The sequence below is a fragment of the Rhipicephalus microplus genome, chromosome 9, assembly GCF_043290135.1.
Source record: "Rhipicephalus microplus isolate Deutch F79 chromosome 9, USDA_Rmic, whole genome shotgun sequence".
In the NCBI taxonomy this organism is placed as follows: Eukaryota; Metazoa; Arthropoda; class Arachnida; order Ixodida; family Ixodidae; genus Rhipicephalus; species Rhipicephalus microplus.
Genome location: NC_134708.1, coordinates 7,892,695 through 7,915,311, shown reverse-complemented (window position 1 = coordinate 7,915,311; position 22,617 = coordinate 7,892,695). Strand labels below are relative to the sequence as shown.

The following is a 22,617-nucleotide window of genomic DNA, read 5'->3' as shown; positions in this document are numbered from 1 at the left end:
GACAAACACTTTCGCGGAGACCGGGAGACCGAGGCGATTCTACAGAGGAATTATGGCAGTCTTGGGGGGGGGGGGGGGGGGGGGCATTCCCGCGGCCGGAGGGAAAAAAAATGCAAAAGCAGCGGGAAGCGAATTCGCGCCACGGCAGAGGCAGGGAGGCAGAGGCAGGGAGGCAGCGACAAAAGAGTGGCCCGCGGCATCACCCGCACTTCGACCCGCAGAGTGAGCGGCAAAGCAAACAAGAAGAAAATGAGAGAGTTTTGAGATCGACTATCGGCCGCGAAGAAGCAAGCAGGAGAAAAAGTAAAAAAACAAAATGACGACCGAGACTCCCTATTCGCGAAGAGAGCAGCTCTCATGACCAATGCCGTTTCTCAGCGGGAACATGTGAGCTCGCTTCGTACAGCCACAGCTCTCTCCACGTGGATGTTTTCCCTCTCCGACCTTGCCGTCGCTGCCGCCGCCATCGCCGAGGAAACGAGTTCTTTCTCTGCGCCGAGCCGGCGAACGCACGTTTTCTATTCCATGCGCTTTGTTTGCTTCGCTTGTTTCGTTGAAAATGGCCAGCGAGCCAACTGTACAACGAAAGCCAATCGAGCTTTCAAGGAAAGCAGAAATTTTGTCCGAAGTGAGAGCTGGCAAGCTCACGAAGACCGAGATAGCACGCAAGTTCGGGATTGTGAAGAGCACGCAAACGGGCATCGTGAAAGATAGTGCGTGGGTAACCGCTGCATTGAGCGATGAAGACTTCGCACCGAAGCGAAAGAAGATGCGGACGGCTGCGCACAAGGGCTTGGAGATGTTCTGCTCGCATGAATCCAACGTGCTCGTAGCATGAACCTGCATATGAACGGCGTAGTTCTGAAGGCAAAAGCGGAGGAAATTGCCCTACGAATGAACATCGAGTTTGCCTGCAGCAACGGATGGCTCGATCGCTTCAAAAAAAGACACGGACTTGTGTTCCGATCTATTGCCGGTGAGGCCGCCGTTGACGAAGTGACCTGCAACTTTTGGACCTGCAACAGACGTCCATTATGGACTGGATCAAGCCAAGCAAGAGCACTTGAATGCAGTTGCCTATCAAGTTACTCCCTCAAATAAATTATTTTTGTGTCTTTTTCCTTCACTGTAAGTGTACTTGATACTTTGTTTTGAACTAAGATATTTGCATGCACCTAGATATGTAGCCAATTCTTTTTTCGAGGGTGCTTCTGATAAGACGAACATCTGATAAGACGAACAATTCTTCATGGTCCCTTCGAGTTCGTCTTAAAGGGAGTTCACTGTACTGACTTACTCACTGGCGTAAACTGGTGTCGCTACAGAGCATCATACTTAAGTCACATTTGTTTTTGATGTGTGAGAGCCTACGGGGAAATAAATAAGTCCACTTAATACCATTCAGTGAAAATAACATTACATCTCACTTGTGACAGGGGTATAAATTCCTGACTCTCTCTGAAATGCAGTGTAGAATTCGCCCACACTGGGTTAGTAGTTCTCTGATAAAACTAGTTGTGTATTTCATGTGTGTTTATTTGATGGCATTGGACAAGGCCACAAGCTCGTGATTCCACTAAATGAAGCAGTATTACAAGGGGCAAAAAAAAAAAGCCTATTCTCCAAACAGTGCAGCGTTTCTTCAAAGGTCCACAACATGACAAAAATCTTATGCTGGAATGAAACAAATGGAACGACATTTTTATTTATGCCAAGGGTATTAAAAAAAGAGGTACTATGTACAGAGCACGATTGCGTTGATGAAAATTCAGTCAGCTAACTCAAAACGCTTGAACTTGTCATGGTCATAAAAGGATGCCTTGACGATACGACCACCGAAGTAACGGCCATTCGTGTCCACAACAGCTGAAAAACAATGGGAAACAGAGTGATTTTAAAACTGTCAAGTGGAGAGTAATATTCCAAGAGAATCCAGGTATGGCTTCAGGCATGGCTATAATGCCAAACATTAATTAGAACTAAAAAACAAGAAAACCAAGGAATGTCTAGGGAATTTCATTTGTACTAATTATGACGTAAATGTGAGGAAAGTAAAGTGAATGAAAAAATAACATGTCTCATTTTACACATTATTCGCAGGTAGCAGGTCCGGTCCCTGCCAGTGGCAAGTTATCTTTTTATGAACTTTACTTTTTTCCCATTTATGATAATTACTACAAAGATCCCCTATACTTTTCTAGGTTTTACTATCTGTTATTTATAGTTAATGTTGTGTCTAAAACAATAACGAGTCCTCAAAATTCCCCTTTTATCATGTAAAACGCGGCTTAGCTGCAAAAAAACAAAAAAAAATTCAGTTGCTGAACCAGACACTGCTTGAAACTAAATAAATATGCTTAGCCATCAGAATGAGTAACCGAAATTCCTCTTGAAATCTGCAGAGATCCACGTTTCTACAATGCTATTTTCGATAAGTAAAACAACCCTTTCAATCTATGACTAAATTTCTACTGTAAATAAAATACAATTTGACAGGGGTGTAGACAGAAATAATTTGTGTGACAGTTTGACTAACTTTGATGAGTATTTAAGCCTGTCTTTGTATATGGGTATGTTTACATGTAAAAAAATGAAAAACTCTGGGAGGAAGGGATGGCATTTGAAACCAGAGTGTGATTGAGAAGCGTACAAAAAGTGCCCATATGTTGTTAATCTGAAGTGGCAGTTCTCCTTATTATAAAGAAAAATAAAAGATAAAAGTATATGCAACATACTAAAAAAAGACAAAAAAGCCGTCACGTAGGCCAACGTGGCCCCACCCACTGCAACAGCACCAGACATTTTTTTTACTCACTATACAGGAATTGAAACCAAGGCCACACAAGCCCAATATTGTAACGATTACACCATAGATGATAATGAATCTGGGTTTTGTTCTGCAACAAACTTTCTTGTGATTCGACAGTTGACAGAGTGACCAACACATGGCGAGGTATTGCACCGATTCAGCACTATACACTTAGACATTTTAAGCTACTTCAGTAATTAAGAACCGCCAATATTAACCCAATAGCATCAAACAGCTCGTTTCACAGAAATTACTGTGTCAGCGTTTTTGGTTGTGAGCAAAAAATCATCATCTTTGCGTGACTGAAAAATCGAGGAAGATGCAAATAAAAAATTCTGAGCCTCAGTGGGAATCGAACCCGGGTCCTTTGCGTGACAACCGGGTGTTCTACCACACAGCCACGCCTTTGTTTGTGAATACAGTGAAAATAACTTCCTCTGCTTGGAAATGCAGTGAAAGTTACTTTTATGCTTTATAAACACACGCAGTTGCACTAACTTTGTCAAGAACTTCACCAAGTACCATTTTTTAAACAAAGCAGTGAAAATTGGAGTGGTTAATTCTGACGGTCTTTGTGAATAATTTCAATCTCACTTAAGTCAGCTGAAGATTTCGACTGTGTGGCAATTTTTACAATTTTTAATTTTTTTACTTAAGCTTATTTAAAAGCTTGACTCTTTTTACATGGCTCATTAGTTTAAAAAATTACCCCGCAGCCTGAATCCATATCACATAGTTCGAATAGCATATCTACCATATCATTTAGAAAAATTGGCATTTTTTAATAATTATATTGCACCCGAAAATGCTAGCCTTGTTTCATAAAACATTAAAATATGTTGCTATCGCATTCATTGCTTTGCCCTTTTGGCAAAACTGTGACTTTTTTTAATAAAAAGTATAACACATTTTTAAAAACTACAACTATGCTTGTGTGAATGCAACAGTTGATTTTTTTTTTGAAGTGAAGCCTAAGCGAATTCGAGAAGTAGCAGGATCTAAATAGCACACAGGTGAAAGCTACAAGAGGCGAAATAAGGCAAGCTTTAAAATTTCTCATACTTTACCCATACAACATGGTTTTAGACAAAAGAATAAAAAATAATCGAGGCGCAGTACGTGCAATGAACTTCAATATGTGTCTTCGTGGCAATTCAGATTTCTCCTGGCTGTGTGGTTTCACGACACAGACGATCGAAGCTGCAGTGAGGCCCCATTTACAAGTGGGTCACGTGCGGTAAAATATACCGTATTTACTCGATTCTACCGCGTCCTCGATTGTAACGCGCACCCGATTTCCACCGCGAAAAAAAAAAAAAAAACGTAAGACATCGATTGCAATGCGCACCCATTTTTCTCGCTGGCCCGCACGATCACACCACTCGAAAAAACGACTCCTTTCGGGAGCGTCTTCCATTTAAATATGAGGTACGGGCGAAGCTTGTGCCCATCTGATGTGTAACAGAGCATTGCTGTCACTGTAGTTTTACCGTGGACCGATGTCAGCACGCGAACTTGCTTCGCCCCGTTCTTCTCGACGGTTGTGGTGCCAGGCATGTCAAAGTAAAGAGGCGTCTGACCAGCATTCCCGATTTGCCTAAGCAGGTAGCCGTTGTTGCGCTGCAAGTTTAGGACGAACCTCTGAAAACTGAAGCTTTTCACCGTACTCCACTGCAAAACTTTTCGCATATGCATGTTCCCCTTCGGAGGGAAAAGCCTTTCCTCTTCATAAAGTTAGTTAGCCAGCACCTGCTCGCTTTAAACTGGCTCCGCATTAGACCTTTTTCTAAGACTAATTGCATAGCCCGCACTTGGAGCAGTTCTGTCGTCACGGGCCGCTGTGCCGCTCGCTGCTCAAGCACATACTCGCCGAGCAGCTCTTTATTTGCGGAAACCGACCTTGCTGTGGTCCACTGAAGCCTTTGCGTGAAGCTTTGCTGTCGACAATCTTCTGCTTTTGTTTCAGCCGGTCCCGCACGCGCGTTTTGGGAACTCCGAACGACCGCGATGCGGCCCGATTTCCGTCCGTTTCTGCACATGCGATGACTTTTCTTTTAAAAGCGGCATCGTGGAGCACTCGAGTTTTTGGAGTCGGCCCTTCCACGCCGTCGATGCTAATGCACAACTAGATGACGAACTCCTCAGCACACGTACGAAGTGCCGCTCATGGGAAACACATAGGCAGAAATGGCCGACGCGCCATGCCGACGCACGTAGGGGGCGGCCATTTTGGATTTGCCGATGGCAATAGATTGACCGCAATTTTTTCGTTCGTACTCGATTCTAACGCGCATGCGACTTATGAACTCGCTTAACCGGAAAAAAGGTGCGCGTTAGATTCGAGTAATTACGGTATCTGTAATAGTTCTGAATTTTGGAAATTATAAGTTTGTGTTGAAGCAAATTAGAATACTGTAGCATTCATTAAAATACTCGACATCTTCCAATACTTGCACTGACATACCAAATAATAATAATTATAGAAAGCGAATGTGTCCCTGAATACATCAGTGTCCCCACTTGTGAAGCCCACCATGAACTAAGTGGCTCACCTTTGATGGCGGATGCCATGCTTTTGAACTCGATGAATATGCGTACGGCGTCTTCATCAGCGACGCCAGGTATCTCGTAGATGAGGCAGCGAACCACTTCTCCGTACTTGGAGCACTCCTCTTTCGTCTCTGGCTCCAGGTCGTCATCAACCTCGCCGGGTCCCACCATATTCTGCATGAAACAGCAATCAGTAGACGAGAAAACGTTCACAATGACCAATGCCCAGGGTATAAGTAACCATACCCCCTTTATATAAGGAAAGGATGAGTAGAACAATAAGTTTTCAATTTTTACAATGGCAAGATCTGAAAAAAAAAAAAAAAAAACTTGAAACTCATTTTAAGAGCTTTTTTTGTGTGTGCAGATTGCTTATGTAACCGTGCAATATTAGTTGCAGTTGTGGGTGCGCTCACCAGTTGCACAGCCTGATGTGTGCCTTCATGTGTTGCCACAAACATCCAGTATGTAGTGTGCCCTAACGAACTTGTGGCGAGAAGCGTACAAAATCCAAGCGCAGTATTCCCCTCAAAGCTTTTCTTGTGCACTAGAGTAGGTGACTACATCACCTATTCAAGGATGGAAGTGGACTTCAGTGTAATAGAGCAGCTTTGGCACAGTAAAACGGGAGTTTTGGAGCCACGTAAGTTAGTTTTGGAGCAGCTTTCTAGGATCAAATATCATCATCAATCAAAATTCTTCTCGTAAAATTTAACATCCACAAGTCCGCGCCTGCGTGGGTGTGCTTGATGCAAAACATGCTCATTGAATACTTAGCCTCAAATGAAAAAAAAAAAAAAATGTATATATATAATCTGGGCAGTGAAAACATGTAACTATTTTTTTACACAAATGTCTCTACTGCAAGGGATCTCGCTAGCCTCCGTATTGTTGTGTTCTATGTGTGAAACTGAGGTGTGCGGATTATCACGGCCCACTTAGCTTGACGAAACTTTGTTATCTCCACGCTAATTAAACAAACCACTGTGCTCATCTGTGCTCAGGTTGAAGCGAAGTGGGGAGGAGCAATCCACACAGCAAGTCTGCGTGCATGGTACGGCGAGCCACCAGGCATTGATGGCGTAGGCAGCATGGACCCCGCGCTGCACGCAACTAACCAGGAGATGATCCGAGTCAAAGCGACGACTTCATGTTTCAATGAAATTATCAGATGTCGCTTACTATCAGATCGCAGTAGAGAAGTGCACATACGTATCGCGAAAAATCGATAGCGTCCATTCTGTCACCATCACAGTTGCTGCGTACCTCAGACCCTGTAATAGTTTCGAAATGTTCCTTGGCGTCGCCACTGTGCACTACAACATGATTGTACAAGAGTGCCAGCCTAGCACCTTTTCTGAACTTTGGCAAAAAGCAAGAAAATACTTTCTGGTGGATACCTCAGGCAACATGTGCTGTGGTACTGTATTTATTTATTCCTGGCGATGGCACACGTCAGGGGATGCACAGTAGTACTAGTAAACGCACACTGCTATTTAGTGCATAATCATGCTGCGTTCCAGGCTGGTACAAAATGTTGAGGCTTCACTGTATTACTAGATAATTCACAGTTACTCATGTTGGTGCCACCACTTTTGTGGGGAAAGCACGGTGATAACAGCAATTAGACAAACACTAGCAAACCCCATGAATGAACCGAATTACAACATGACCGAACTACACTCAATACGAATGGGACTGCATCTTTTGTGTAGCAAACACTCATTATTGCTCGGTCAATGCTAACTAGCTAAATTTGGCGGTTTACACTTCCAGTCGACGATTATCACGGATATTGTCGTTTAAGCTGAGCCTGGCGCAGAACGGCACAACTGGCGCAGCACTTTCACCCCTGCCTACACGGTTCACCAAGATGTGTTCTTCAATCCTACGGCTATAAACTCCGCTTTGAAAGTTGGACTCTTTTATGGACCAATTTGCAGAGGACAGCATTCCAAAGCACCACTTAGAAGCGATGACAGAAAACACATAGCCTGACCGCAGTCTTTGCTGTCATTGTGCAAGTTGCCACGAATAGAATTAGGCGAAGTAGCACATTTGTTTGAACCTATTGTGGCCTTGATTGTAACGCGTAGGTAATTTTGCACTAAGAAAACTGAAGAAAAAATAACCTCCATGCTAACTACAATTTAAGCCTGACTGTAATGCACACACAATATTCAGGCCTACATTTAGCGAAATAAAATGTATATTATAATCACTCAAGTATGGTACTCTCAAGACATGTTTAAGAGTTATGCAGTAGCAATATCATTGGCAAAAACTAAACAGAAAGGGCCCACCCACTGCATCCTTTATCTCCTGCAATGTAGAATACAAAAAAAAAACGTCATCTTTTAGTTTCTTTTTTTCTACAGATGGCACCGCAATCAACAGACTTTGGCGATTCTGGCAAACATGTCTGGATTTTGATGCATAGAACCTATGAGGAGTTTTGCAGCTTGTATGATTAAAGAACCATGGAACAGGATTGATAGGTGGGCTAGTTGGTAGGGCATACTCGTTAAGCGAACTGGGAGTGCAGGAACACACAAAAAACAAAGAGCCACAAACGACGTGTTTCAAACCAGTTGTTAGTGAGCGCTCGTGCTGTGTGGCTCTGCTCTGTCACTTGTGTGTTCCCCCATTTTCAGTTCGCTGAACAAAAAATAACCGTGGGGGTGTTGGATAAGATAGGAAGGCACAAGCATAAATGTGGCTGCTTTTACATGCTTCTTATTGAGCTTACCCTCAAGAGGACCACCTTGGATGGATTGCGCATCATGTCAGTGATGGATTCATTCTGTTGCTGCTGCTGCTGCTGACTAGGGGCTGATGGAGGAGGACCCATAACTGGAGGAGGCATCGGAGGTGCTGGTGGGGGCAGGGGCTCTGCAGAAATCAATATAATCAAGAGCAGCCCCGACAGTGTCAACAACTGTTTCAAGCACATGGTTTGAGGGGATATAAGAACCTTTTGAGCAGACTTAGTGCACATGACAAAGCAACATTGTTAGAAATGCTTCCGTGAAAATGTTTTCTCGCACTCAAGGTCAGGAGTTTAATTTTCTGCCATCAGTAGCAGATTTTCGGAGGGCATGGATCACAAGTGTGTGCAGGCTTCTCTTTCAGTGGAGGGTGGGGGGTAAATGTTTCATAGTAATAAGGGCTGCAGCGCGAGCACGAATGTGCTAGAAGAAACAGACAAAGTCGAGGTACGGAAGGCAAAAGAGGACAACACGAGCGGGTAAATGTTTATTGCAGTGCCCAACTCTGCCCCCCAGTATGGGGTACACTTTGCACCCCCACCCTCTTATGTGACCAGGGGGGTGGCCACCACCCACTCCTGCCTCTTCCCCATGCCATACTTAAGTCATGGATGCAAAAACACTCGCACATTTACATGTAGACGTTCACATATACAGTTTAAACTCACAATAATGAAATTGGCAGGGAAGCAAGAAATGTCACTTTTGTAGAAATTTCATTGGCACGCAAATTTGGCAGAAAAGACAGGGAATTGGCCAATGAGATAGTTTATTGGTAGAAGTCAATAAGGCAACTTTGCCAAGCCTTTCTCTGCAGCAGTTTCATAGCTGCCACACAACCTGTCTTTTCGCCACTGTCGTTCTCTTCTCCTTGCGTGGCTCCACTGCGCTCCGTGTTTGCTCTCTTTCGTTTGCGTGTTCATTCTCATGGTCACGACATTGCCGATGCCGCTGAGCACAGGAACCTCACAGGGTGCCTCAAAGATGCGCTCTAAGTATAATTTATTATGGATGAACTAGTGCTCAGAAAATTAGATGCCAAATCGAAGAGCCCATCAGAGCGTTCCAGACAGTGTCCTCCTTGGCCAATGCATGTCTTCTTCTTTTCCCTAGCCTAGCAGGTTAACCCACTTTCTCGTGCCTGGGCGCGAGAGGCACGAGTTGAGCTGTCACAAAAAGCAAGTGCAGGCAAGAGGCATTGCAGACGCTAACCCAACGGCTTGCTGGCTGTCATGGGTCAAACTCCTCTGGGCAGTCTCTCTTTTAATTTTGTTCGCTGCATCGGTCATGCAGATGAGGACAACGCCGCTCGGCTGGAGAATGAGTGCCTAGGAGCTGTGCTTTGAAAATAAAGTACTTCAGGAATATTTCTTCCACGCAACTATAATACGCATCTATCTAACATGCTTGCCTTTTGTTATCACTGAGGTCTCAACACTTTCCAATCACGAAAGGCATTTGCAATACACTCAAACCTCGATATAATGAACCCGGATATCACAAAATATCGGTTATAATAAAGGAAAAAAAAAGATTAGTCTTGCAATAAATATAGTGCTAGGAATATTTACCTTTATGACAAATTTTTGGATAAAACGGAGTTATTCTCGTGCAAGATGCAACTTTGTTATAATGAGGTTTCAGTGAATCAGCATGACATGCCAAGTCACGAGTCAAAAAAAAAAATGCCAGCAAACCGCTCACAACAATTACCGTTCTGAGGCAGAAATACGACTGAAGAATTATGGCAGTTAGTTATGCCAAGCCTAAGGAAGAGTGCAGCTTGGTGGCTGTTTACATTTCTCATTATCTTTCTTCTTTTTCTCTAATTGTTTCTTGTATGCCCCTTTTGCATGTTCATTTCTTTCTCTTTCTCACTCTTTATTTCTTCTTCTTCTCTTCCTTTCTCTTTTTCAAGTCATACTTTTTCCTGCCTTTCCAGCACGTCTTTATTCTAAGTCTTTCTAAATTTCCTTTTCTATTTTTATTGCCTCCCTTTCTTCTATTTTTTCTTTATTCTTTTCTCCTTTTTTTGTGTGCGTGTTGTTTTGACATTCACACCTGCTGAAGACGAAAGTGGTGCTTGCCATTTGAGGAGTTTCCTGGCGGCCACGGACATTTTACGGCTGGCTATAACCAGAAGTGTGCACACAAGGGGGGCTGGGGTGGGGTGCAAAGTCAGTCCCATTACATTGACATAACAGGAAGAGGTGGGTGCTGCGACTTGAGAGAGGGTGGCAAAGTCAGACCCATACATTGACATAATATTGAGGGGGGACACTGCAAAGAACCTTCAACCCCCTCCTCTCCCTTTCCTTGAAATAAATCTTGCGCATGTCTGTGGATTTAACAGCTTCGCTGTTAAAACTCGACTTTTTGTAGCAGCGCACGGCCCTCCATGCCTCACCTTTTGCAATGTCCTTCTCGTGGATGATTTTACCGCCCCGCTTGCTTGTCTTCTCCACCTGCAATGCCTGGCTCATTCCTTGCTCCTGCTTGCCCAGACCCTGGCCCGCCTTGTAGCCGTAGCGAGCCATGATGCGCTGAGCTACTGACCCGGACCTGCGCTTGCAACCCCCGGCTGTTTAGCTTTCTGCACAACCATACTGTGCCAGCTTACCTAGCAGTGTGGGCATGAGGACCCTCATGACATAGCACGTGCACCAACACCACTAGTGAAAAAGTAGTACATAAAGCAAATAGCTGAGCTAGCTAAATTTCGACACATCATGCATTAAAAAAACATGGGCGAAAAAAAAGGAGAGAGAGGCCAAAGTAATGACGAAAGAACACAACTGACGCAGAGAAAAGAAAGCAAAGAAAAGCAGAGAGAAAAGAGAGAAAAGAAAAGCAGAGAACATTTGAAAAGATTAGGCTTGTGTAAATAGTAAATTTTAGGTTCCAAGCGAATTTGAAGTGAATAGTGATTTGGGCTAGTAATCTTGAATTGAATTTGTTAAGTGTATATCACATATAAAAAAATTGGCAGATCTCGCGTACAGTAGGAATCGATGATAAGCGAAGCACAAATGAGAAAGGTTTATATGTCACTTTAAAGACAGCAGAACGTTACGAGGTTGCGGTAAGTGATGCCGTACAAGACTTCCGTGTCATGATTATCATATTTGGATGTGTCATTTACTTTCGTCATCTATTCACGTCACGTGATACCAAATTTAGTATATGTGGAGCTAGCGAAACGGCCGCGAGCATGCTATGAGCATGCTATGAGCATGGTATGTTGTCATGTTCTTATATAACATGCGTGTCAGGATTATTATGTTTGCACTAGTCATATACTTTCATCATCCATTGACGTCATGTAACACCAAAGTTGGTATATGTGGAGCTGGCAAAACGGCCACGAGTGGATCATGAAGGGCCCAATATACTCTAATGTAGCATTGACGCGCGCGCATGCTGACTTGAGCTAGAATGCCAGTGATTACCTGTAAAAATATGTTATGTTTCAAAATTGACTATAGCTCACGCACATAAGCCAATATAACAAGCTTCTAAGCTTACAAAAAATTATGAATCAATGTAAAGGTAGTATACGTTCATTTAACTTTAATGTGTTAATGTGGGGCTTTGCGACAGTGCAGATATTGCTTTGATAGGTGTTTTCAAGGAATGGCACCCCCCCCAGTAAAGTGAAACCACTGTTACATGCAGTTACATATATATATATATATATATATATATATATATATATATATATATATATATATATATATATATATATATATATATATATATATATATATATATATATATATATATATATATATATATATATATATATATATATATATATATATATATATATATATATATATATATATATATATATATATATATATATATATATATATATATATATATATATATATATATATATAATATTTTTTTATTTTGAATACCTTGAAATTTAGGTCAATTTAAATTCATTTTGAAGCTAGTACTGTAATGTTCATTTGAATATTCGAAGTGCCTGAATATTCGCACAAACATAGAAAAGATGAGTAAGCAATACCTGTCTCTTTCTTTTTCTTGTGTTTTCTTTCATCTGTCACACAAATACATGCTACAGTTACAAAATACCAGAGGAACTTGTTCCACGCCTAGTTGGCCCTTGCTGCACGAAATTTGCCACTAGGATAGACATGGAAGAAAGGAGCACAAACAGGACACCACAACTGCGCGAGTAGTCCTGTTAGTGTTTCTCTCCTTCGTTCTCGTGTCTTTTCGAGCAGGCAAATATGCTATGGAATACCAACTCGTCCCAACAGCAATTCTTCTGAAAGAACACGCTCCTCTGCCTTTCTTTCTTCACCCTTATAATAGTAACAAAACAAAAATAAGGCGGTGGATGGGAGAATGGAATTGGTAATCCAGAAAGATTTTTAAAAAATTAAGTAAACTTAATAACACATGCTGGTCAGCACAGTACAGCATGTGTTATACGATATACTCATACCTCCATATAATGAACCCAGGTATAACAAAATATTAGTTATAATGAAGTAAATGAAGAACACTCTTGCAATACATAGTGTTAGAATATACCTTTATCACGATTTTTTTGTTAATGCACATATATTTTCATGTAAAATGCAACTCTGTTATAATGAGGTCTGAGTGTATAATGATAACTTAAGAAATAGGCTTATTTATAGATTTATGCACTCGGCATGTACAGTACTCAAGGATTCAAACCAGACATCACTATTTTTGGTATAACAACTGGTATGCGCTGCTTCTCGAGATAACTGCACTTCGAGCTGAAATGATGCCAATACAATTCGAATTGAAGGCATTGGAAAGGAAGACAGTGGAACAAATGTGCATTACTTAGACCTAGATTGTCCTAATTCCATCCATGAGTCCTGTACATATGAATATGCACAGTTGGAGCAATCTGTTGCTAGTTTCGATATGTGGAGTTCAACGTCCCAAAACCACCATATGATTATGAGAGACGCCGTAGTGGAGGGCTCCGGAAATTTTGGACCACCTGAGGTTCTTTAACGTGCACCCAAATCTGAGAACACGGGCCTACAACATTTCCGCCTCTATCGGAAATGCAGCTGCCGCAGCCGGGATTCGATCCCGCGACCTGCGGGTCAGCAGCTGAGTACCTTAGCCACTAGACCACCACGGTGGGGCTCTGTTGCTAGTTTTCTATGCACACATTTCAGGTCTCCACAGGTATGTAGAACTGTGACAACGCTTGTTGGCAAATCCCAAGGGGAGGGCCACATACCCGATGCCTGGCCTTGGGCTGCCAGAGTCATCTCGGCTAACTGTCTCTTGGACAAGTGAGGGCGGCGGTGCAATCGCTGCCCCCGTTAAACCAGCTGCAAAGTAAGCAAGACAAACAGGGTTTGACATTACAAGGAAAACAGTGGCACAGGCTAATATTTTGCCACATGAATTACCATAAGATCTTGTTTAATAGAACCTGAAGAGACCAGAAAAACATATTCTGTTTAATAGGAATCATACTTACTTAAAGAAAAAGGGCACTGCAGACTTCAATAATGAAACCAATAATTTCAGGGGCAGTCGTTCCATTTAGGCAGCAATGCTGATTAAGTAATTTCTTTTCATTGGCACTCTACTGTCATTTAAAAGCTACATTTTTTGGTAGACTTTACATTGATAGGAAGCTTTATCCTTTTGTGATGTACCAAGAAATAATATAAAAGAAAAGAAAAAAAGTACTGGTCTTTATGCTCATAAGGGACATCTGCTAATTCTTCCGTGCCTTAGCAGCTACCCTACATCGTCTTATAACCAAAACATTCAATCTATGTAAAAAAACAAAAGTATTTGTTTATAGCTAAGTAAAAAAAAAATTCGTAACGATTCTATAAGATCTCCCATTGGATGCACAGAATGTTTAGCAATAGATGCAAATAAGATTCATGCTTTAGTTACAGAAGCTTGTCAAAGCAGTTTTGTCACATTACTAAGTATCTAAACAGCAAGAGACGTAGTTTACTAGGGCAAATATTATGCCTAATTACTGGAACTTCTGACTGGTCACTTTGCAGTGCAGTGACAATACTGTGACTGCAAAAGAAAAGAAGAAACGAGAAGAGATTGGGGCTTCTGAGCATAAGTCGGCTGAGAACTATCAACCACGCTACGTTGCACTTCACCTTGCCAGTTTGTAATTGGACCAAAGTATTCATTTTATGTAGCACAATTGCCATACTAGGCACCTTGATTACCCAGTCAAAGATACCACATGTTTCTTGGACTTTTGTTTGAACTGTAGCCTTTTTGACACAGATTTTCAAGCAAAGGTGCAGAAGCACAAAGGCAATATGAAGAAATTCAGTCACAATCTACTACATAGATCTCTTGACAAGCATTCCACCTATACAAGACTATTGAAAACTGCCATCTTCTACATTTGCATCTATGTATAGCTTGTTCTTCTGGCACACATGATTAAGCATTCAAGTAATCCAAGCAGGGCACCAATTACGTACTTCTCGACGGTCGAGGGGGAGAGGTGTCATCAACTGGGGGACGGTCCTTTTCACGGTCACGATCACGGTCCCGATCACGGTCCCGGTCACGGTCACTCTTGTCTCGCCGCTTCCTGAAGCAGTCAAGTTGAACAAGTTTAATGAGTGACTGATGGAATACACGATTGTGGTGCCTAAGTCACAAAACCTTTATGCAACTTTATTCAAGAGCGGTGTAGTCATTTACTCGAAGTCGCATTTAAAAACAGGAATGGGCACAAAATGGGATGAAATATGAAAAGAAGCATGCGAGACAGGCATAAACCTATGTGCTTGTTCAGTCGCTCCATTTTCGTGCTCTTTCATGATTGAACTCACATGAATTTGCCCAAGTTTTTCTGTTTAATAATTGGAAGCTTTACAGAGATGAAAAATTGCAATTTCTATCCTCTATGTCATCCAGCATTATTGAAAGCACCAACATCAAATTATTTGATATCTTAGTTTGCTACATGAGTCAGCTTTCGCATTGACTGCAACATCACACGTCATTGATTTCCAGTAGCAGACGACACATTGGTCTTATGCTATGATCCTCACTTTTCGGACATCAAGGTCACGATGTATACCCACCAGTCTACTTTTGAACACTACTCCTTATAAAAATCAAACTCTGTTTTATTTTCATTCTTTCCTTATCATTGGCATATTTGCTGCTTTTTGTACAGGTAAATCAGAATTTCTTGTGCAAGAAGTACTGAATTTACGATGCCACGCTATATATAAAAGTATAAATAAATAAATGTGCTTTCGTATGGTGCTCACTTTATTAAGATCGAACAAAACTCATCCACTGAAAAGAATAGTAAACAAAAATTATTTTAAAAAATATTTTGAGTAACAAGCCAATATCTACGGTGCGAGATTTCTTAACAAAATTTTCCCGAATTTTAATTGCTAAAAGCTTACTAGGCAATCTTCATTTAAAGAATTATAACTATAAATGAAATACTTCCCGCGTTAATAAAAATTACATCACACAATAAAATATTGAAGCAGTGGCCAGTCTATTAAGTTCGCTGCCAAACAAGAATAAACCGTTGTCCCAGCTCCTAAACATTCTGAGCCAGCAAGTTTTCCAGCCCACCTTATTTAATTGTGCTTCTCTTCCCTTGGCACACAATCCATTGAAAACACACCACCACAGTAATATACATCATACTTTAGAAGGAAAAAAAAAACCCAGGCTAGTTGGCCTACTGTCCTTTTCAATAAATTTTTCATAGAAGAACAAATTAATGCGGACACAACAAAATATGCAACAGACAAGGAGACAGCATTCTTCTTCGTCTGCCATATTTCTTATTGTGTTAACTTCAACTTTTTCGCGGCAAATCTTGTAAACACCAAATTCCCTTCACCTGTCCTCATGCTTGCGATCTTCCTTCTCCTTCCGCTCTCGGCGTTCTTTCATCAACTTCTCGTAGTCATTGGGCCACAAGGGGTCATACTCCAATCGGACGTCCCAGTCTCCGCCAAGCAACGAGGCTGTGTTGGGTCCTTCCTGCACGGGACGCACAACCGGCACAATACTATTCAGACCAGAGGTGAAAGGTTCTACTGCTTGAGCAGCATGTAAGAATAAAAATAACAGCTACACATTTTGCCACAGAAACGCCTCTTTCTCAATCTTTGTTGAAACTTAATTCTTTGCACTATACAGTTTTTTTATTGAAAGCACTCATAGTTTACATAAACAAGTAGATTGATAAAGCAAGCCCATGCTGAGCACACAGATACAAAACCGACCGCCTTTAATGAAAATATGTTGTTGCCAGTCAAAATTTAATTAGATTTTCAGAGTGTCAAATTGTAAGCGGTAAACATTAGACATAGGTGAATCTTTTAGTGCTACAATTATTCTAATGAATACTTCAGTATCTGAATTTACTTTAAAACATATATAAAATTTCAGAAACTTTGGAACAAATTAATGCATATATTTTACCCACAAAGGAAGAAATATTTAGCACGTGAAACTCTAGTTGAAACGGCTGTCCGGATAACGTCACATCAAATACAGAAATAACATGCTCCGACTGAGACATTTTAGTTGGCGGCACAAAGCTGCAACTAGAAAAAAAGACAAGGAAATGCTACTAGACAAGCATGGCCAAACGTGCTACGCATTTCCTCCCCGTGACTGCGGCAGAATGCGAGCAATGCGTGCGACGACCAGTTTACTATGATACAGAATTGCTGCAAAACACCACCAGCATGAATTGGTGCTCTGTTAATGTGACATTATCTGGTCGCCTCAAGAAGCCGAGTTGCACCTCCTCAATGTTTCCTCCTCTGTGATTTTACCTCATGTAACACATCTGAAAAGGTGGCTTCAGTGCAGCATAGGACTGTTATACTGTGAAACTGTGTATTCAAGAGTGAAGTTGCACATCAAGGACAAGTTCACATATTACCTGCACCATATTAGAATGAAAGCATGTTGGATCGTATGGCATAAGCTAAATATAGTAAACTTTTAAAAGTGATGTACTTTATCGCTTATGACTTGAACCAAACAGTTATTCAAATCCTGCCACTGTTATAATTCAGCTTGAAATAACTATATCCAAATTACAATTTGCTTTGACTTCGCTTTAAACCAAGAAAGCAATATTCGAGCAGCTTAGTAAGCACCCAACAAGCCCATTTGTCAAAGAGCACTGGCATTGTTAGTCCGCACTTGGTTGGAGTTGTAGATTGGTGTAGTTTAAAGTACAACGGAAGCGTTGGGATGAGCTACATTGTTGCAGTGTCAGAATGATAATACCATGTTAATAAATATAAGGATTCCCTCCTAATGCCAAGTTAATCAAATTACGAGTAAGTAAGCAGAGCATTTTATGCTATGTGTAGAGACAAAACTAGGTGGTTAAACACGCGACGACTTTGATTGAGTGTTGCAGACATGACATGCCCCATATCGCAACAAAATTAATTATGTGATGCAGTCATATGCCAATATACTGCTAGGCATTAGCATTAGGCATCACTAGTGCAGTTAGTGTGACAATATCTATTGTTATCCAAAAAATTGCGGCTCACTTGTCTCTTCTAGTTCTAGCCTTGACGAAAAGAAGTCTACTCACCAAAACGTTGGCTCGAGCACACACCCTCTGTTTACGAATTTTTTCATCGTTATTCATAATTAGCACACAGTCTGTAGAGCAGGTATTGCCCATGCTAAGCAAGTACAGCACCAATTTATAAGGGGATAGTAAGTACAACCTTTATGATTCATTCTATTTGCCTCCTTCTATGTTGCATGCACCTAAATTTCATGCAGTGTCTCTGGTATGTGTACATGTCTGCATGCATGCATACACACACACATGACCATAGCCATAACAACATATCAACATGTTTTGTCTTAAAGAACAATCGATAAAGGAACGCATAAAATGTGCACATACTCTGCCCTGGGCAAAGATCGCTGGAGGAGGTGGCATGTCGTCTGGGTCATCCCTGCGGGACTTCAGGTCCATCACAGGAGCCATGATTGCACTTCCCTTGCGGACAACATCTCGCTGCAGTGCATTTACACATGATTTAGATTAAGAGTTTGAGCCCGTAAAAGAAATGTTCAGACACGACATCACACAATTTAAAGGTGAACATAACCGACAAAGATCTGTCATGCTGGGTGAAAATTGATAGAACAAAATAGGCTCTCCAGCCACTTATAGTCCAAAGTTTCTAAAGTTAAAATTTATAAACTATAAACTGACTACGTTTCGGGACCAATTCAATCCCTTCTTTCAGGAATGACTGTTCAGCTAGCTGAGCCCGCCGAACGGTCATTCCTATCATCACACATGACAGCCAAACAGAAGTTCAGTTTATTTGCACCTCACAGTGCAAATTTAGAGCAGGCATATTACTTTAAAGGGGCCCTGTAACACTTTTTGAGCATGGTCAGAAAACACTGCCAATCGGTAGTAGAGGCTCCTGACAACACGCGGGCCAAATGTTACAGCACAACACGTGGCCTGGAATTCACAATAAATTCTCGAAGTCACCTAAAGGTTGCTTTTTCTTCCATTGACAAATTACGGCATGACACTAAAAAATCACTCGTAAAATGCCCATCTATCAGCCATTGGCTAATTTTAACATGGCGCACTTGGTCGTTACAGAGATCGCACCAGGAGGTTGTCACTTGTCCAGGTGTGCGCGTGCAATCGCACTGAAAAAGTCGTGTATTGGAAGAAAAAGAAAGAACAAAAATAGTGCTCAAGGTCATGAGGCTCACGTGACATTTTTTGCTTGCCCCTCCCATCCCTCCCTGCTTAGCTTCCAGCGCTTTTGTTGGGACGAAAAAAGAGAGAATGCGATTGCAGCATGTGACAAATATTTGTAACTCTGCTCGTACTGGACGAATTCTCAAAATTTTTGCGTCGTTGATTTTGTGAGACAATAAGCTCTTCCAGTAAATTAATTCCAAGGTTACTCCGAAAAGTGTTTCAGGGCTCCTTTAAAATGGAGATATATGGTCAGGTTTCCATTTTTATATCTTCTGTATCTCACTACCTCTTAGTATCAACTGTCCCTTGAAATACGAATATGCAAGCTTTGCCGAGATATTTTTCCAAAGTGAAGCTAGAGATGCTAAAACTTTAAAACGTACAACTGCCCCAGCATCTGCACTGCTCTTTCATCATTGCACCTCTATGATGGCTTTCATCGACAGGTAAAGCGCAGAGAATATTCTAGTCAGAACATCATAACTACCACAGCTATTGTTTCAAACTAACCAGTTTGACATATGAATTGATGGTTAATAACATACCATGAAATTCTTATGAACTACATTTGAGAAGCCTCACAGTCAAAACTTCCACCTGAATGCACCGAGTATTGAACAAGATCATCCCACAAGAAAAGAAGGCAAAATGCAAAGCCATTTTTATTATGCAAATATAAATGCAATATATATCTTGTTTATGGTTCTCGAATACCCTTAGATGAATTTTAGTATGCCCAACAATGAATTTACTAGCACTAGTAATAATACTTTTATGATATGACAAAGCTTGAATTCATAAATTATACACGTGGGCTAAGATGCAGTCTTTATTTCAGCTAACAAGAAAAGTTGCCTGCTGTTATAGCAGCCGTTTCATTGTTCAAAAGAAATGACTTGGTGGCTTGCAACTATTTAAGACTGCAAATATAAGTACAATATTTCTGCTTTACACATCACACTTTGCAAAGATTAAAAAACTATGATCTACTATCTGTAATTTCAACTGACACGGCAAAGCTTGCATTAGCTATTGATTTAAACTTTAAGAAAATATTGAACTATTTCAGACGGTAGTACATTGCTTTTATAGCAGGCCTTACTTAAACAAGAGTGCTATTTTTCCTGCTAGAAGAATCCTTTATACACATATAGGTGCCTTTTGAAGCACTTTTCAATGCACAGTTCTTACTTTATGGTCAATTAACACAATAAATTTTCCATTTCAAGCAAGATTTCCACTAAGCTTTACCAAGAAAGAAGTGCTGAAAGTATGATCAACTGGAATGTTATACTTCTGTAGTTAAATATGAAACAATGTTCTAGAATCTGTAGTCTCTTAATAAAATAGCACAAAAAATGACAACTTAACTACTGCCATTTGCTGGTACTAGTGCCGAACATTTTAATGAGGTGCCATTTTCACTCCACATCACGCATAGAATCTAAGACGATAGAGCAATGGCAACAAGGCATGCAACAAGACGCAAAATATTTGCAATGAACTTGCCCTGGGTTGCGTCATGGCAGCCTTTTTCAGCTGCAGCTGCGACTGCAACAGCTTTATACCAGACGACCATCCCGCTGAAAAATATAGGCAAGCGATCATTACAAGTTTGACTTCCAGGAAGAACCTGATGTAATCAGAAGTATACACTAATGCATCACTATCATGATTCTCACACTGTTTCAGCCCATTATAGTACAAAGGCTGCCAATGATTTCCAGTGAAACCTATTCTGTGCCAGCTGATTCCATTTTATCCCTGCAAACTTGTTAATTTTGTAACTCCATCTAACTTGTTAGCCTTCCTCGACTGTGTTTCCCATCTCTTGCTTTTACTGTCCGCTGGTTTTCTGGTCTACGTTCTTGACGGCTACCCAGGTCTATTCCTTTGCCCGATGTCAAATACAGTATCTGCTACACAACTATCTTCCCTGCTTTTCTCCAATCTCTTAATGTGATTTCTATAATTTGACGTTCCATTCCATATTATGCCACAGCTACCCCCCCCCCCCAAAAAAAAACCAACAAAATACACGAGTCAGTGGACAGTATTTATGGCTTCCCTGCATTCAACTTTATTCAACTCTTGTCTGGTTTTTCGTCAACACAATGTCAAGAAAAAATTCAAAGCACTAAATATTTCAGCTGTCACTTTCTCTCTTTCGTTCCTTCAAAAATTACAAAACGGCTGCGGCAAAATAATAGCACGGCGCAACCTGTGACTCCTGCGAACACACGTTACACAAAGTATAACTTAGGTTCAAGCTTGCTGTAAGCGTGGGCGATGGAAAGTCAAGGTGGGATACGTTGCGCTAATTTCGTGAAGTTAATGAAAGGTACGTGCTTGACGCATTGGTATTCGTGCCGTCACCAGCATATACAGCAGTGATAACAAATTGCCGAGGCTTTTTTTTTTTTTTTTTTTCGGAAGAACGACTTCGTTAGAAACAGGATTTGCGCGCGATGACAGCGACCTGCGCTCCTAGCGGTTCGTGGTTCCGTTTTTCTTTTGATTACTCCAAGAACGAGGAAACCAAGCTCACCCAGATCAGCTTTCTGATCCCTCGGGCCTTTGTCCTTCGAGTCCAAGCCTAGGCCGTCGTAAAGAGACATGTTCGGCTGAACCCTTCGGCGTGGGAGCACTAGTAGGGAGCCCTCGGAAAACGCGTTAGTCGATTCGACCACTACACCACGTTTCTGCACGGCCACAGGAAAGGTAAGTACGTGAGAACAACACCGCGTAGTCGCTACGTTGTAATCGCTACGCGCGCCCAGGGATTTGCGGTCGGATACGATCCACGATGTCGAGTAACTTTGATGGAAGCTTTCCCTAGGAAGAAGTCACGACTACTAGGTGCTTGAATGCCGGCACTAGTTCACCTTACTTTCAAAACGCCGGTCGCAACCCTCGATCAACACAAAATGTGAATGAAGTTTCGACGGTAGACGTGATAATAACGCTTGACATTATTTTCACCTTGCTTGTTGAGCGACGTGAAAATAAATATTTCCAAATTGACATATGAGTGGCAGAGTGTTGAGACGTAATAATAATCGAAGATTAAAAGCAAAATAGTCAACCACAACCTACCGAAAGCAACCAAATATGATTTGCCACAATGTCATGTTAGATGAAGTATTCTTTATTGGTTATTAACTAGTCGCACCAGTTTCCTCACGTTGTAGACACCGTTGTAGTTTTTTTTTTGTTTTTATTTTCCAAGGACCTAAGGCGCTGCGAGCCCGTATATGCTCCCTACAGAGGCAGCATGGATGAAAGAATAACTGCTCCGTGGGAGCACTTCTTCCTTCCTCTATGGGGAGCAGGGTTGCGCATAGGTCTGCCACACGTGGTCTGCCATTATGTTCAACGAAAGTACAGTGAAGCCACTCGTCGCGCGCGCAGGAGAAAAATACGGTGCGCTGTTTCGACGCGGGCGGCGTGCCAGTAACTTATTCACGCGCGCTGAGCAAGATTGCACTGTTGCGGTGAGGTGGTACATGGCTATAGGTAGCGAAAATGCTTGAGGCCCGTACCCTTTTACAGCTTCACGTGCACTGCCCTTTTCCGAGGTTGTTGTTCATTACTTTCGTTTTCTGCACATTAAATTTAAGACCCATCTTTCTGCTCTCCTTGTCTACCTCAGTAACTATGAATTGCATTTCGTCCTCTGAGTTACTCAGCAATGCAATGTCATT

General features: G+C 41.5%; 1 protein-coding gene across 1 annotated transcript; it reads right to left on the bottom strand.

The window, feature by feature from the left end:
- Positions 1-1,669: 1,669 nt before the first annotated feature.
- Positions 1,670-21,791, bottom strand: Spf45 (splicing factor 45). The gene is made up of 10 exons (XM_037415400.2): positions 21,462-21,791; positions 20,423-20,496; positions 18,083-18,196; positions 16,031-16,173; positions 14,631-14,743; positions 13,394-13,487; positions 10,535-10,689; positions 8,109-8,251; positions 5,362-5,533; positions 1,670-1,866 (listed from the first exon to the last, which is right to left on the bottom strand). Exons 1-10 carry the CDS (start codon positions 21,529-21,531, stop codon positions 1,769-1,771), a joined length of 1,176 nt encoding a protein of 391 aa, XP_037271297.2. The 5' UTR covers positions 21,532-21,791; the 3' UTR covers positions 1,670-1,768.
- Positions 21,792-22,617: the final 826 nt, after the last annotated feature.

Excerpts from the sequence above, each read along its gene's own strand:
- Spf45 (XM_037415400.2), bottom strand. The coding sequence starts at position 21,531 with ATGTCTCTTTACGACGGCCTAGGCTTGGACTCGAAGGACAAAGGCCCG. Across the intron at positions 10,690-13,393 it reads AGCCCAAGGCCAGGCATCGG|GTCCGGGTCAGTAGCTCAGC; the intron begins GTATGTGGCCCT and ends TTGCAAGCGCAG. Across the intron at positions 8,252-10,534 it reads CGAGAAGGACATTGCAAAAG|AGCCCCTGCCCCCACCAGCA; the intron begins GTGAGGCATGGA and ends TGATTTCTGCAG.